This window comes from Oreochromis aureus, linkage group 3 (assembly GCF_013358895.1).
Source record: "Oreochromis aureus strain Israel breed Guangdong linkage group 3, ZZ_aureus, whole genome shotgun sequence".
Lineage (NCBI taxonomy): Eukaryota > Metazoa > Chordata > Actinopteri > Cichliformes > Cichlidae > Oreochromis > Oreochromis aureus.
In genome coordinates, this window is record NC_052944.1 from 84773507 (window position 1) to 84791008 (window position 17502).

The 17502-nt window shown below is 39.4% G+C and overlaps 2 protein-coding genes across 2 annotated transcripts; both read left to right on the top strand.

Moving 5' to 3' along the window:
* Positions 1–255: 255 nt before the first annotated feature.
* Positions 256–11383, top strand: LOC116332814 (high affinity immunoglobulin gamma Fc receptor I-like). Its single transcript, XM_039608250.1, has 9 exons — positions 256–324; positions 779–814; positions 4254–4368; positions 5968–6116; positions 8124–8363; positions 8811–9077; positions 10009–10257; positions 10374–10508; positions 11149–11383. Exons 1-9 carry the CDS (start codon positions 300–302, stop codon positions 11250–11252), a joined length of 1320 nt encoding a protein of 439 aa, XP_039464184.1. The 5' UTR covers positions 256–299; the 3' UTR covers positions 11253–11383.
* Positions 11384–13707: 2324 nt separating this feature from the next.
* Positions 13708–15591, top strand: LOC120434469 (G-protein coupled receptor 87-like). The gene is made up of 3 exons (XM_039602611.1): positions 13708–13782; positions 14171–14430; positions 14647–15591. The coding sequence occupies exons 1-3, from the start codon at positions 13708–13710 to the stop codon at positions 15230–15232; spliced, it is 921 nt and encodes a 306-aa protein (XP_039458545.1). The 3' UTR covers positions 15233–15591.
* The last annotated feature ends 1911 nt before the right edge of the window (positions 15592–17502 follow it).

Sequence of the window (17502 nt, forward strand, 5' to 3'; positions counted from 1 at the left end):
TGACCTTTCAAAAATGCAGAGAGAGGATGTGTGTTGTGTCTTATTTTCCTGTGTTTGCTCTGTTCACAAACACATTAACATAGTATAACAGGAAAAAGCTAATCTATGACACAAGATACTTTGATTGGAATCAAAAAATGTTAATGAATACCAGAGGTTTGCAAGGTAAAGGTTGAAATGTCTTATGTTCTTTTTGGTGTGCTAAAGCCCCCCCCTCCCACAGTATGTGGTTTCTTTAACAGGATGTTGTCGCCACTTTTGCTACAAAACGGTCAGTGAAACTGCAGCGTGCAGACGCTATGAAGACAGTTTTGCTTCTGCTCTGTAAGTACTGAACAAAAAACCCAAAACTTTTTCATCACAAACAGCATACTATATATACTGTACTGTAGCTTAAGAACCACAGAGATGTTTTTGGATCTTTGCTACATGTATTTTGATATATCTCTTTGTCTACATGGCACACTGAGTTACATAATTGTGATACTTTATGTTTTATCCGATGTTGCTTAGCACTTTTTTAATTTTTATTTTTACGTATATTTAAGTGTTTGTCTAATAGTATGTTTCGTACAAAGCACTGCAGCAATTTCCCAATGTTGTAAATCTGCTCAACATTTGGGAATAAACCCTTTTCTGATTCTGATAGTTAAATACAGAACGACTGAGCTTCAGCCGTAACGTTTGTGTCAAATATAAATAACATAAATACATAAACTCAAATGTGTAGGAGATTTCAGAAGCACTTACACACTGTGTGGTTTGACTTTCATTTCAGTGTTGAGCACCTGCCGGACGTCAGCCAACAGTCGTGGTAAGGTTCAAGCCCTGTGTGTGTATGTGTGAATGTAATGCTAGTGAAAAAATGTGAGCATTTTATTCACCTATACTTTGGAAACACTAGGTTTATAGATGTGAACTCTTCATAGTAAAGTCATTATGGAGTGAATATGTTAAGAAGTTACTGGAAGCTTTTTAAAAAAAATAAAATAAAAAAATCCCAAATCTGCTCTTTTGCTTCTTCCAACGCTCTCTGCTCGTCTACTCACTAGGCCAAAGAAAAACTCTCCTCCCAAGAAACAGAGAAACAGCTGCATGAGTAATTTCTTCTTCTAAACAAAATCAAATTGGAATGATGGGTTGGGAAAATGTCCCAAAATGTTTCACCGAGCACCAAACAAAACGAAAAAAAGTCCCCTAACCGTAATGATGAAGTATCTTTTACCAAACTAAGCATTATTATTGTAGCCTTAGCTTAACCAGCCACACCTTTGTTCCTTGGTAACTACGTTCATTTCAGTACACATAGCCAGATTTTCATCGGATCCGGTCTTTAAGTCTGACGTCATTAGCCATGACTGGGCCCAAACTCCGCTGCAGGTCCCAAAGTCAAATGATCACTGCAGCATTACTGAGAAGTGAAAAACTGTCTAAATTCTTTCATCTGTAATAAAATGATCAGTGTGGCTGCTCTACCAGATGTAACAATTAAGTTTAACATCCAGGCATCCATGAAAGCAGAATTTATTAAATTTAACAGAGTTAGAAGTTAGCAGAGAGTTAGCTAGTTTCCATCTAAATATAATATAGCCTGTCCTGACTGAGAGATTTCTTAAACAAATCAAGATATCTATCACTTCTGACATAAATGAAGACAGGAAAGTAAACAGCAGTGATGTTTGTATGGTTACTGAAGTTGGACTAGCTGGTATATAATGATATGCTATGTGGTTAGCATGAACTTTTTTCCACTCGATAAAAGTTAACGTGAGTGTTCTCGGTGGTCAGGAACAAATGTAATCGCATGGCAGGATGCTGTAAACGGACCAAACGCCAGTCAGGAGAACAAGTGAGATAATCCATCCACAATATGAGGTTAGTTATTCATATACTGCTGCATGGGCTGGGCTGTAGTTACATTGTAAGGTTTTAAAAACTGAGCTTTAAAATGAATAGCAGTAATAAAAACCGAGAGAGGCCGACAGTGACCACTGACTGTTTTTTTAAAAAAAAAATAGATTAAATAGAACAAGATACAAAGCTTTAAAACATGTTAAAAACACAAAAGCCTCATTAAACGCAGGGTAGTTTGGGCCTGGAAGCAGGATTCATCACGTCATCACTTAAAGAACAGATAGATCTTTGGCGCAAAAATGCTATTTCATGCCTGTCAAACTCCAAATTGGAGCAAATTACAGCTTTTTGCAGCAGGTAACAAAGTGTCTACAGATACATTTTCAAGTTCTTTGTCAAGTTGTCCACCAGTGATCTGTAAGACAACATGTCACACAGCTGATAAATGTCCGATCAGAGCACAAGAACAAATAACTGCTTTCTTTACTGTTTATTACCGCTGTGGGGCTACATAACAAATGAGTTCTGTTAATTACATTTCTTCTGTGAGTGTATGAAGTGAAGCCCACCATCATCAGAGCTCTCAGACTCATTATGATAACGACAGCAATTGCAAAGCTCAGTTGTAACACTGTTTCACTAACTTGGTAACTCTCTGGGTTTTTGATTAATTCAGTGAGTACATTTATTCACTTTGGCTAACATCTGGTCTCAAATAATAACCCCTCAGAAACAGCACTGAGCTGAAAAATGTCCGCATCCGAATTTGAGCAATTTCAGCCAATGATGTTCGGAAAGCCTAAAAGAACCACATGCTTATTTTATTTAGGCCATTGCATGGGAAGGAAACAGGAAGTGAGTCTACTTAGGTTGCACGGCTCTCATTGGTGCAGGTTCAACAGAGAAAGACGCGCTTTCTTTAGGCCAAAGTTTGCATGAATTTACATAACACCAGAGTCTGTAGTGGAGGAAGCTTTCTCAGCACGGGGTCGACTGTTCAACTACTGTTCACACGTAGGATGGTAAGACAAAAGTTATCCACTTATAAAAAAAAACCCAAAACAAAAAAAAACAATCACTCTCACTGAACTCACTTCTGAGTATTTATTTTGTTGAGATGCCCCAATGTACACGACCTGTTATCAGCACAGTGGTGTTGTAGGAGTAAAGCTAACAGCACATATCATCCTTTTCCGCAGTAGAAGTGACATCTTTTCTTACACAGAATGTGAGGCCAAGAACATTTTTTTGTTTGCTGTTGTTACTGCCATTGCTAGCTACTTTTCTTTTCCATCACTTCTGTCATGCAGTTTTGAACCACCCTTCATTTCTTTATACTTTGCTAGGAAAATAGAAATACTGTATATAAGAGGAAAGAATTTGTCAAATTCTAAAATGCTTAAAATAAAACCTTTATTACTCTCAGAGCTGCGTCAGTTAGTCTTCAGGAACAGTTCTTCAGGCTTCTTGAAGGATCAAAAATCTTCTTTGGATGTTAATGACTTTGATTCATGGTGTTCCTGATGGCGTGCTTTTCTATCAAGGTGTACTTTTACTGCAATAACAGTGTTTGAGATCATTTTCATGCAGAAAAATCAATCTGTTGTCAATCAGATGCTTTTCAGATGGTATTTCATGATAGATGAAAAATCTGATGCTACATTCCTCTTTATAATAACAAGAACTTCAACACCACCGACTGAAGCCCCATAGCACAAAAGATGGCTGTACGCACTATTGCACCTCTCTCCTGACCTCCATACATATTGATGATGATTTAAACCAAAGTTTTGTCATTTCACATAATCTGTTATGGCTAAAAGTTGCCACTTTCAGTGCAGTTCTTTTGTCAATACCTTTGCCTTCTCTCCCTCTTTCCCTTCTTTAACAATGACTTTTATTTCAGCTTTTTTAAGGGCACATGACTAGGTTTTTAGCTAATAGGTATTGGGTGCAAAAATACTATTCCATGGCTTTCCAATTTTTATTAAGTTGTCTATTATGTGGTGATACAATACTGGGTCATGTCTCGAGTTAGGTGTTGGAAGGATTCATTACTTAGTGTTTACAACCAAACCAAACCAAACCCCCCAAAACAAACATTTATCTGAAAATGGTTCGACAAATGAGTGACAAAGGAACCAATATCCAAGTAAAGTCTTTGATAGACTTTAAGAAAACCTGGAGAACTGCTGATCAAGACCTCTTTAAACGATTAAAAGAAAGTCTTTCTCCTTGTAAGCAAAATATTAAGAAGTGAAATGTGGGCCAAGACTATCTAAATCAATCAATTCATCTGTCTGTCTTGTGTCATGTGTTTTTGTGCCTAGACACATCCACTCAAAAAATGACTGATACTAAAAGGAAAAAAAAAAACTACTGTATTTCTGTCTCCTCAGCTTCTTTGAAGGTCATTCCCAACTGGTCTCAGTTTTTTGAGTACGAGAAAATTACTCTCAGCTGTGATGAGATAACCTCTGGTGAATGGACGGTGTGGAGATACACTACAGAAGGGTCAGTTTACCTCTGAAATACCAAAATGCACACAGAACAAATCTAACAGGTTAAAGGAAGACCATTTTTATGTTTCACTCAACTAACAACAAATCCAATATACATTTAATTTCCAGACACTATTAATCGCCCCTTAGGTGTGTTTCCTTATTTCAGATAATGTTAGTCTGGGTTGTGATTATCTGTTCATATATATTAAGAATCAATAAATCCATCCATCCATATAATAAGAAATATAGTTAAATACGGTTATATCACTATTCTTATTGTTGTATTCAAAGTTGAATTATCCTTAGGTAATGTCGCTTCTATTTGCATATTGAGCTACTTACTGTTGCTTAAAACGTTGAAGCTATGAGGACAATCAAACTTTTGATTTTGACATTTTTAGAAACCTAGTCCTTGAGCAGGGAGTCTGTGTAGCACGTATAACTGCAGCAAAATTAAAACTGTGGCACTTCCTGCTGATCAGTTACAACACTGATCTAGTTTGGTAAAAAGAGAGCCATCTTCAGGACAAAAAACAAGAACAAAAACACAGCATCTGACTTAAGACTTAATCTTTTTTACCACTTCACCCTGTTTGGAGAAGAATAGTGAGAAAAGCATCAGTAGAGATTTAACTCATCTGTCTGGCTCCTCTACATACGATGGTAGCCAAAGCCTCTCTTTCGTGGCTTTAATCTTTTTTGGAGCTAGATTAACTCATGTTAACTCATGTTAACCCTTCTTTGCCTTAAATCATTTTCTGAAATTTGGGGGATAGTGAATACAAATGATTTAAATTAAAATTTTGGCAAAGGAACAGACTCTGATTATATATATATATATTTTGCCCAAGTACATTTGACATGCAAACTGGAGCAGCCAGCCAGGCATGGAACCACCAACCTAATTAGTAAAGCTCCGGCTCTACCTGGTCTACCTTCAGCCACCCTGGAAAGCTCCACCTTTTTAATACTTGGGTTTTAAAGATCAACCTAGTCTTAAACTGAAAACTTTAAGTTCAAGCATGTTTTATTATTGTGCCAATAGTAACCGTTATATTATTATTATTTTTTATCCCAAAGAAGTTAAGTATTTGTAAGTTTGGTTGTAGGGCACACTGCTTTCTGCAATACAAATGTAACCATGAAAGTTGGTACTGTGTTATTCTAGGGCAGTCAATGCTGTCAACCTTCACGTATGGCTCATTTACCTTTTTGTTTCAGTACCTTTATTTTTCAATGAGTAGGGTTACTGTTTCGCAGCAGTCGTATCACTTTCAGTTACAAGTTATGTGAAGAGTGAAAGCGAAGAAATAGCAGAAGAAAAAAAACTAATCAGCAAGAAAAATGAAGAACAAATTCGAAATGTCTCGTGACAAACTACTGAAAAACTGATATTTAGTAAGTTGGGAATAAGAGCATCAGAACCACTTTGTGAGTGATAAGGACACCCAGGAGATATCTGGAAAATGCAGTTATATCATGTCCTCGTTTGGAGTTAAATCCAGTCCAATACAGAAATAAATTGTTACTTAATTTGTTAATCATTTTAGGAACTGAAATAAATATATTTCATGTGTGTAACTGATTAATATGTATAATGTGTCCTCAGATTGAAACTGTCTGACTGCACCTCAGGTTGGGGTACTGAGTCTTTCTCTACCTGTGAAATGAAGACAGTCAAGCGTTCTAATTCAGGTGTTTACTGGTGCCAGTCCACACACGGTCACAGCAGTAATGCCATCAACATCGCTGTCAGTGGTAAGCTTCATCAAACTGCATCTCAGCATGACTGAAGCCACATAAATACTCCATCCTTCTGCTTCCTGTTTTAGGACAATACACCTACTGAAACCAGACTTGTTGTGAAATTCAATATGACTCATATATGCATGATTTAGATTTCCTCTCTTCATTGAACTTCCGCAACATGTACAAATAAATCAATACAACTGTAACACTGTTACTATACACGGCAGTGTTTTATAAAATGTGACTGTTTAATTTACCATTAGACAGTTAAGGCTCACAAAACATATTAACATCTAAGTGGGATCAAAACAGGGAGACACTATACACGCTAAAAATAATAATACAATAAATAATAAGCATATGTAACAGTGGAGAGTGTTATACATAAGCTTATAAAGTGCAGTTAGGCTATATAAAACAGTCTGGCTATACTTCTTGTTGCTCTCCAGTTTTATTTAGGAAAGGCTGAGCAACACAAGCGTCTTCCTTTTTCTGTTTTCCTAACAAAACATGAACATGGAAACACCACAAAGGAGAAAGAAAAAAACAACTAATAAGATACAGTGCATGGGTTGTCCCTATTACTTTTGTTTCTTTGCACTGAACCAGTTGCTCAAACAGACAAGCATTTTGACATTTTCAGATTACAGGGCAGCTCGCTTCTTCTGAACAACATGCTCAGAAAGTGAAAATAACCTCTCACATGGTATGGATGTGGCAGGTGTTGCCAAGTACTTGTGTTCAAGGTAGGCCATCTCAGTGTGTGCCCCTTCATGCTTGAGCCACCATTTCTGGGGACAGTCCTCTACGTCAATAGTTTGCTCTGGCCTAGATCGCTTCACACATTTCTCAATACAGTCCTCCTCTTCATCAGATGAATACTGTGATGCAAGCGTGAGAGCTGATCTTTTCTTAGATGGCTCATATGTTGCTGGTTGTTCAGGCTGTGCAGGCCTCTGCCTCTGCCTCTCCCTCAGCAATGCACTGATCAAGCACCACACCTCAGCCCTGTCAGGTCTGCTAAGATCCTTAAACCTAGGATCCAGTGCTGTCGCTGTTATTCCAGGGTAGCTATGATTATTTAGAGAAGTCCAATAGTCTCCAGTGAGCGCAACTGTGTTGGTTTGCCCCAAAGCCTCCTCGACTTTGGTTTTCTCATCTTCATACAAGTTGTGTATCTTGGTTACAGTGGTGGCTCTCGAAGGCAGGAGGAGGAGTGGCAGCAGTCTTTCACTCCAGCTAATTAATGAATTAAGACCCCAATTTTTATTTCATTTTTCATTTTCATTTTTCATTTCATTTCATTTATTTCATTTTTTTGAAAGCCAGACTTTGTTTTTAAACAACCACAGCTAAAAATAATTTAAATTTTTACCAAAAAAGTACAATATAAAGAGCAATGCAGCATGCATAAAAATGCTACTTTACAGAGGTGACATATACAGGCATACTGTGCATTTCTCATGTATTGTGCGAACTAATTGTTTATTGTACTGGTTTTTACTGTGCTAGTGTGGGATTTGTGGATCCCCTCTCTTCTGCTAGAAGGGATTGATTGTGTGGAAGTTTTGGATGTTCTTTAAAATTCTCAGGGCCACCCTGAAGCATCACTGTGTGTACAGTACAGCGCTTACAGTTTGGGCAGCTTACACCCTGCGATATGTTGAACCATGTAAACCACTCTCTGTCTGAGGCCTTATGATCACTTGCTGCTGGAGTCACCATCCCCAGTTGTGAAGCCATCTGTCAAATGGCTCTCTATGGTGCCCAGGTAAAGATCTTCAAGGGTCTGAGGTCTTAATTTTTGACTTATCTGACTGTTTTTTTTCCCCTTAATGCGCCTTATAATCCGGTGCACCTTATGGTCCAAAAAATACGGTAACCTCTTTTCTTGGAGACGTTCAGAGAGAGTTGATTTTCTTACCACCATTGTTCTAGGTCAGTCACTGCTTCCCTGTAGGCTGTCTCGTCACCTGAAGTCAAGCAACAACATTTTTCACCTTTCTGTTGGTTTAGAGAACCCAGTGATCCTGCAGATTCCTGCTGCCCCTGTAGTGGAGGGAGATAACATCACTCTGCTCTGTAGAACAAAGAATCCCTCCAACAAATCAGCTGATTTCTTTAAAGATGGTACCTTCATCAAAAATGAAAATACACGTCGCATGACCATCTACCAAGCATCTAAGGTTCATCAAGGTTCCTACAAATGCAGCATTGGTGGTCGTGATTCACCATCCAGCTGGCTGCTGATACAAGGTAAAGAACGAAGACATCAAGTCAACCGTAGATCTAAAAATTTTAGAGGTATCCAACAGATGGAAAAAAACCCAACACAATTGGTGGTTTGTACAAGCTTTTATTATAATCTCTAGCTACCAGAAACCTCCTTACATTTTAAAATCAAGCAACTGAATAAGTGCATATGAAGCCTCAGTTACTCAGGACTGGAGAACATCTGATAACCATCAGTCACTAAGGAAAAATATGCTGGGTGAAGTCACTCACTCCAAAAACCTGTGATCACTTTGGCTGCTGGAGTATTATTTGTGTGCTTTTCATTTCAGATTACTTTAGTTTTTGTCCAAGAAAAAAAAGTGAAAAGCAATCAAAGGATCATCTTAAGGTTGTGCAGTTTTTTACTATCTTGAATGCAGCTGAACAAATTTTTAAACACACTGATGTAAAGTCTGTTTCTGTCCCCAGATGATGCTGACCCCCCAACTCTCACACCGTCTCCCAACACAGTTCAGCTGTTTGAGTATAAGAACCTGAACCTGAACTGTGGTGTTCAAGGATGGACAGTAAAGAGGTTCACAACATTTGCTAAAGACCTGTCCAGTTGTAAAGCATGGGGGCAAGTCGTTTCCCATGGCTGCGTCCTCCATACGACCAAGCAGCCTGACAGCGCGGTTTATTGGTGTGAGTCTCCTACACAGCAGCGGAGCAACTCAGTCAACATCACTGTTTATGGTATGTTCAGTAAAAAAACCCTTTAGAAACAGAAACCCTTCAAATTTTCTAAGAATGAGGGACGACTAAAAGTAAACATAATTGTCCCAACACTTGTATGTTGTTACACTTGTTGTTATAAAAGAACCAAGAAACAGATGCAGATACAATTGAAGGGTGTATGTGTGTGGGAGGGGGGCGTGAAACCTCAAGAAACTAATCTTTTTCTGAACCAGCTGTTCAGAAAAAGATTGTGAATGTCATGTAACCGTTGTGTGGCAGGCAGGAAGTGTAACCCAAAGCATTACTCGCAGCTTTTATTAGCTGTTTTCTACTGAGGAAGAAAAACCACTGACTGTCAGGATTATAGGACCTAACCGCAGGACTCTGTACGATGAATACAGTGCTTTTATTTACAGTGCAGCAAATAATCATGACACGATAAATCCCCATGCGTGATCCTGATGAGTGTGCGTCCCCGATTCCCATGCTGTGTCTTCTCCCAGTGTCCGTGGTCCTAGTTTCCACTCCCTGTGTGTCTATGTGCAACGTGCTTGCTTCGTCCTCTCATTTACGCAAATCTCCTGGAAAATCACAGAGGAAGCCATGAGTAACTTCTACACTCGCAGCAACCTCAAACTCAAAATTTCAAAATTTCACAAAGATCCAGCATTGACGGGAGCTCTGTTAAGAAGCTCCCGAGATGAGGTTAATCAGCTGCAGGTGTGTGTGATTACGCCCCCAGGTACGGCAAGTCCCCAAGGTGGGGAAAGGCAAGGTTTTTTCAGGAAAACCAGGACACACACACACACACACACACACACACACACACAGGTAGAACCCTACTTCTGTTGGGATTTACACTCCTGGGAAAGTTTGCAACTCTCTTGAAAGTTGTTTACTTGTGAGTTATCTTCCTTACTGAAGAATGATGGACTTTATCTCCGAGCAGGTCGAGATACTCCGGTAATCCTGCAGAGTCCCGTCCTCCCCATGATGAAGGGAGATAATGTTACTCTGCTCTGTGAAACAAAGAACACTCAGTCCATCCTTCCAGCAACTTTCTACAAAGATAACTCTATCGTCGGTACTGAGTCTAGAGGTCAGATGATCATCTATAATGTCACCAAGTCTCATGAAGGCATCTACAAGTGTAACATGAGTGTGGGAGAGTCTCCATCCAGCATGCTGTTCATTATAGGTAAAACAGGATGACTGAAAGCTTTGAAAGTCCAAAGAATCAAGTGACTGTCGTCTTTTTTTTATTGATTTTGTTTATTTACTATACTTCAACCAGCTGTGCTTGTTTGTTTCTAGATCCCGATGCCCCCGCCTCACATTCAGATTCAGACAAAAACCTGTCTTCTCTGGGAATGCTGCGCCACATCTTGGTGTACTTTCCATATGTAATCTCTACATTCCTCATGGTCTCTATATATCGTGGGTCTACAGGTAACATTATTATGTTCAAATATCACCCATCCATCCAGTTTGTTAAATCCCATGTTTATCCTTCCTGTTTCCATTATCATCTATGTTTCATCCTTTCTCCGTCTGCTGCCCAGCTGTGCTCCCAGGTGTGTCCACTCGTTCCTAATCTCCTCCGGTCTATTTATTGTCTGTGTCTGCTGCTGTTCTTTGTTGCGTCCTCTTTCATAATGTGTGTGTAGTCTCTGTCTAGTTTGTTTGATTTGCCATTACAAATAAAGGCTATGATTTATAGTCATCCCCTGTCTCCAGAAGTAGTGCATTCTGGATCCACTGGCTAGCAAACTGTGGTTTGTGACCAAGGTTGGATCCTTCTGCCTGATTTCTGGTGGTCTAGAAGTAGACAGTCTCCATAGGGATGAGGTTTTGGGGGATGTCAGGAATAGAGAAGCTGCAGAGAGGCAGATAACACTGCAAGGAAAACAAGAAATGTGCATACATCAAGGGCCATTAGGTTCAAAATGAGAATTGAATCTAAAAGAATTACTTTTGATATGTTCTCTTTGTTAAACATTCAGTGAAATGTGGGCTTAAATGTTTTACAAGTCATTTTTTGATCATTTGCATTGTTTCACACAATTAATACCTACTATACGCTTAACAGGAAGAAACTCACATCAAAGAACAATGTCTCCACCCACTGAGGAAGATGAACACCATCCATATGATGATGCTATGGCTGATGTCACCACTGAGCATAGTTTCTAATAAAATCTTTGTCATGTTGTTTCCTAAACATTTTGCACTTTTCAGAACGAAATACTTGTTTCATGTAAATGTTTTTCTGGTTTACATTTTGTTTTCAAGGTTTTTTTTTGTTTTTTTTATAAATAAAGATTAAAAGCTATTTTTACAGCTGACTGGTATTCTTTAAAAGCATTTTCCTGACAGCAGGAATTTTCAGTGTTAGAGATAAGCTTTTATTTGTTTGATTAGAAAACATTTAAATGTCACCTTGGCTCTCTGTTGTGTTAGACGAAGGAGCAGAGCTACTCTTGGTGATGTGCTGCCACCTGCTGTCTGCTTTCTGTCAGTGCTCAGGCTGTCCATCCTTGAGACTGTGGAGCTACAGCATGGAACTGAAGCCATGTGATTAAAGCCCAGAAAATTTACTAAACCAGTTTTATTCAACTTAACACTTGAAAGAAACCTTAAAGTAACAGTTAAAAGAAAACCAAATATTTCTGCACCTTTTTTCTGATTCTGACAAATGTTAAGTGCTGTTTAAATGATTCAGTGTTAGAATTTTAAATCTAAAACAGCCAAACATTGCTGCCTATTTCAGCTGTCAGAGGTTGAGAAGTGGGGTACACCCCGTGACAGGTCCTCAGTCTGTCACAGAGCAAACACAGAACTATTAATGTTTATTTACAAAATCAATTTAAAATCAACTTGATCCCACGCAAATCTTTGGACTTGGACAGGAAGCCGGTGTGCCCAGAGAGAAGCCCTGCAGACATGGGGAGAACAGCTCCACACAACTTTGATAGCCTTGCTATAATATTATATAGAATATTATTATATTATATTATATTATATTATATTATATTATATTAATATTATTATTATATCATGTTATTATTATGTCATCATGGATTAAAAAAAACTGTCGCCAAATCTTTTCTTACACAAATCAGTGTGATGCCTTCATACGTGCTTCAGGTTTCTGCAAAATCCAATACCTCCAATATCGTACTCTATTTTATGTTGGATGTCCATCCTAAGAGACCAGCAGGGACCAGCACTGGTAGTACGCTGACTAGTGGCTGCCCTGTGGTTGCATTTGGTGTTCTTGCTGTGCCTTTCTAGCAAGAATACCAAATTTAAGACATGGAGTGAATGAATGAGAACGGGAGACCAACCCAATTACAGCCATGTGAAGAAGCAACCTGCAAATGTACTACCTACATAAAACAAAGACAGGAGTTCAAAGTGTACAGGGTGGCACTGTCACCTGATTGGCTACATTCAGTAGCGGTTTTAGATACGGGCGACACGGGCGGTTGCCCGGGGCGGCATCGTGATGGGGGGCGGCATCACGGGCATCGGCAAAAAAAAATTTTTTTTAAAAAAATGCTCGTACTCATGCTGCCCTGATGGCAGCCAGCGCATATTGGGAATGTCATAGGCACCGATCGGTTTTCTATCGCCCATTTGCTGGGAGTAAGGGCGCCCTCCGTTTGCGAGGTGCGCCTGCTGCTTGCGGCACAGGGAGGAGAGGGCGGGCGGCGGGGATTCTCTGGCTGGCTGGAGCAGCATCTAATAACCAACTCGCAAAATAAAACAAAATAAAAACAAAACAACAAACACGAAAACACCGGACATTGTGATACAGACTTATAATTTGCACCAATGTTTTTTCGAAATTCTATACACGAAAACTGAGCGCGAGAGCCCTCGGTGCGCCTGCTCACTGCTGAAGTCAAAGTAAACTTTATTGTCATACAGTCCAGTATATAGAGAGATGAGACGACGAGGCTCCAGTTACAGCAGTGCAAATAAACGAACAGTGTTCACGATTCAGTATATATAAGGTAAGATAAGATTTTATTGATCCCACGATGGGGAAATTTTTACATTACCTCAGCTCAGGTACAGATATCAGAAGGAAAATACAAAATACAAAAAACAAAAAACAAAACAAATAAAAAATAAATAAGATAATACACTATACAATGGTAGCATATGTGATTATGTATATGGTTGTGGAAATATGCAAGACATATACTATATAGCTTAATATAACTATTCTAACACTACTATTCCTATGTATAGACATGTACACGTACACACACACACACATACACACTAAATATACATATACATACATATACATCCGTACACATAGAAGGTCCATTATGCATGAAGTGGTGACCGTGGATGTCCACAGTGTCCAGTGACTTATGATATCGTGATTGAGGAGTTACAGAGTCTAACGTCTGTTGGGATGAATTATCTGCAAAAGCGCTCCTTCCTGCAGTGAGTGTGTTTCAGTCTCTGATTAAAGGAGCTGCTCAGCACACTCACAGACTCATGCAGAGGGTGATGTTGGTTGTTCATGATGGATGTCAGATGATGGCTATATCATCTGAGAAATTGGCAGTCGTCCGAATTATAACAGAAGCCTGAATTGTAAAGGCTGAACAGGAAAGGTGAGAGAACCATGCCCTGTGGTGCCCCCGTGCTGCACCTCGGACACACAGTCATTGAGCCTCACATACTGTGGTCTGTTGGTAAGGTAGTCGATGGTCCATGCAGTCAGCTGTTTGCCTACTCTAGCTTCCCTCTCAGTAGTGCAGGCTGGATGGTGTTGAAAGCACTGGAGAAGTCAAAAAACATGATCCTCACAGTGCTCCCCGCCTGCTCTAGGTGAGAGAGGAATTGGTGTAACGGGTAGATGACAGTGTCATCCACCCCAATTCCAGAACGGTAGGCAAACTCCAGGGGGTCCATCCCTGAGCCCACCAGTGTGCGAAGGTGGTGCAGGATGAGCCTTTCCATTGGCTTCATCAGATGAGAAGTCAAGACCACAAAATTTTCAGATTGCGCCCTGTTAGAACTTGGCTTAAGGCTCCTCTTGCATGTTTGAAAGTCCTGTCCTCTTCATCCTCTCTGTGTCTCTACAGGTGGGTTTACTGCTCAATGGCTTCATCCTAAAGTTTTACTTTCACCAAGTTCGACAGCAGGCATCCAGCAGCTTGATGGTCTACCTTAAGCACCTGACAGCTGCTGACTTCCTGCTCTGCCTCTCTCTGCCATTGCGGATAATCCACTACGCCAGCAGCTCTGGCATTGTTTACATACTCCACTGCAGCTTTGGAGCTACTTCCCTGTACCTCAACATGTACGCCAGCATCCTGTTCATGGGGTACATCGCTGTTAACAGGTAAGGAACCTTTACTGAGTATAATTTGCAGTTCACGAGAATGTTAAAACCTTTTTGGGTTATTTACAAACTCTTCAGTCCTAGCAACAACATGAATATTTATTTTCACCGTACAGTGACTTCTGCAGATTTGGCACCACTGTGACTTTTTTGGTGAAGCTTTTTTTGGGGGTTTTTTGGGTTTTTTTTTTACCACATTTTGTCTTCTCTCTGCAGGTATCTGAAGATCGTCCATTCTTCAGGAACTCACATCCTGCAGACAGTACGGACTGCCCACATCATCTCCACAGTCACCTGGGTTTTTCTCCTGACTCAAGCAATCGCCTACAACATTATGTTTTTCATCACTCACAATCCTCTGACCTCTGACCGTTGCTACTGTGGGCACCTCTTCAGTACATCATTCAGCGTCCTTCATAACACATTTCAAATCAGCTGCACCATCATCTTCCTGTTGGTCTTCGTATGCCTGGTCTTCTTCTACTATAGCACCTCCCGCAGGGTGTTGCAGGCACACCAGAGGCAGCTGGCCTCCTCTGAGAAGCTGGTGAAGTCTCGCAGAAACATGTTGGTGCTGGTCAGCATCTTCTGTGTTTGTTTTGTGCCCTATCACCTGGTTCGAGTTCCTTATAGTTTTTTCTGGAATAACTCTGTGGGTGGGGTGTTATACTACCTGAAGGAAGTGGCCACCATGGTGTCAGTTTTTAATGTCTGTCTGGACCCTCTTGTTTACTTTTACCTCTGTAAGACTTTTCGGGCCCACGTGAGAAAGATGTCCAGGAGAGTCAATGATCCAACATAGAGAAAGGGAGAGAGCATCAAGAGCAGCAAGGCAAACCAGCGAGCTGTAAGGTAAACAGTTTCTGCTGAGTTCAGAGATCAATATGAGGCTCAACTCAGCAATTCATTTGGAGGCGATGACATCATGTTATTTAAAAAAAATTATTTTCAATAAATTTGAAACAATTTAAAGGAAACCTTTTGCATCCTATCATTAAAAGCTATTTTGTTTGTAATATTTTCGAGGTGAAAAGAAAACAAATGAATCAATTTTGAATGAGGATATAACGTGACAAAACGTGAACCACTCAGGACACTCTCTGGATCCACCGTGAGAACTGAACCTCTCTACTGCAGGCGTGGCTTAGTTTCATCTTTCCACCTCACACTAACATGTAGCGTAAACAATCACACATTTATATCTCACTTAATATCTTTCATTTGTTTTTCCAAAACTTAGTCAAAATTGATAAATGATCACCATGTTTTTCTTTAGTGTTTGTATGCAAGTAAAATGAGCCTTGTTCTTTGTGACCTGGATTGTGTCGTTAATCTGTGTCACACAGACTGACTTTAACTCTGTGGTCATAGTGTCCTGTTTCTGATGCGACTACAGGTTCTCAAGTTTTACTGAAGGGGTTGTTACCTTTAAAACACACACACACACACACACACACACACACACACACACACACACACACACACACACACACACAATAAATCTTAAACTATGATGACTTTAATGAAAATGTGACAGTATTTAAGATGCTAGATTTCAGTTTCATGAATCATCCTGACATGTTGACCAGTTCTTACATTCATCTTGTTGCTTCATCATGTTTTGAAGCATTTCATCATCTCTGTGATTCACATGGTTTCACAGCAGCGGTCTACATGAAGAGAAGAAAGATATATGAGCTATATCAAAATATGAGCTATACATCAGCACTTGTAGCTACTTGCAGCAATAATGTTTGCAGCTGTACATGACTAAAAATTGGTCAATTGTTTTTTTGGGATATTGTAAAAAATAATCTAAAGGTTTTTAAATTGTGTGCAAAGATTGTTTTTTTTATCTATGTGTACATCAACAACGTGACATGTGGAACTGAGACACTGATAGAACAGTTATAAATATAAATATCTTAAATTCAGTTCCAACATTGCAACACACCAAACTGTTTTTAAAAATCAGGTCTCACATTTATTCTGTATAGACCTCAGGCTCCACAGACATACAAGCACAGGGAGGCACAGACAACCCTGAACAATATGGCTGCTGTGCTTCTGTATGTTTTATATTTTTTGTATGTTTGTATGTTGTGCATGTATAACACAGCAGCTACTTCCTCCTACTGTTTCCACTGAACCGATGGCTGAGATTACAGTCAGGTTTCTCAACACAAAACTAATAATAGAGTGTGTATAGCTGTGGGAAAGTGTGTGTCTGTCCTGTACGTTGTGGTGAAAAATGTGTTATTTTTGCTCTTCTGTTGATAGTTATGAACAAATATAGCTGCAGTGATATCATTTGTAAACCCTTTTTTTTCCATCAACAGCTGGACATTAAACTTTATTGTAACACCTAAACAACCACACTGAGACGTGTGTTAACGTTCAGTGTGAGCGCAGGAAGCGGTTTGAAAGTCTAACACCTCGAGTGTCATCAAGAAGGCAAAATTCACAGCCTTCCTGTGGTTTGATGCTCTTTTCTGATTGGATGTTGTTTAAGTGAAGAACTTTCTGAGCTGCTCAGTTGGGTTTGTACTGTACTCTTTAAGAGTGTGTTATAAATAGCACAAGGCCTGCATGTCACATACACTAAATGCTTCCTGGATTTTATCTTTCACATTAAAAGTTTATTGCCACCACTTCACTTGCAACACTTATGCGAAAGCAAGGGAGGAAGTACTGAGTTTTATTCATGCGATTTTGAAATATTGGAACAGCGGATGTGTGTTTTGTTCTCATAAATTTGTGCACTGAAAATGATGGATAACAGAAAAACATGGAGGAAATATTCATTTTGAATCTGTTGGAAAATGTATTTTCCTCAATATAAATCTCTTTGAAGGAGGTGATGGAAAAGGTAAGTGATGTCAGAAAGTGAATGGTAGCTGAGAATCAAACAAACATTTTTTAATTTTAAGTTTCAGTTGTACCAAATATCTGAATCAGTTAATGAATAACTAACCTCATCTGCTTAATCATCTTCAACACCCTGGAGGACAGACGGTAGATTTTAGATGCTCTTCAAGATTACAGTGACCAGTGCTTCGAGGATATAGTTAT

Bases quoted from the DNA above. Each gene is read 5' to 3' on its own strand.
- LOC120434469 (XM_039602611.1), top strand. From the start codon at position 13,708: ATGCCCTGTGGTGCCCCCGTGCTGCACCTCGGACACACAGTCATTGAG. The intron at 13,783-14,170 runs GTAGTCGATGGT...GTGTCTCTACAG, and splicing joins TACTGTGGTCTGTTGGTAAG to GTGGGTTTACTGCTCAATGG. The intron at 14,431-14,646 runs GTAAGGAACCTT...TTCTCTCTGCAG, and splicing joins GGGTACATCGCTGTTAACAG to GTATCTGAAGATCGTCCATT.
- LOC116332814 (XM_039608250.1), top strand. From the start codon at position 300: ATGAAGACAGTTTTGCTTCTGCTCT. The intron at 325-778 runs GTAAGTACTGAA...CTTTCATTTCAG, and splicing joins GACAGTTTTGCTTCTGCTCT to TGTTGAGCACCTGCCGGACG. The intron at 4,369-5,967 runs GTCAGTTTACCT...ATGTGTCCTCAG, and splicing joins TGGAGATACACTACAGAAGG to ATTGAAACTGTCTGACTGCA.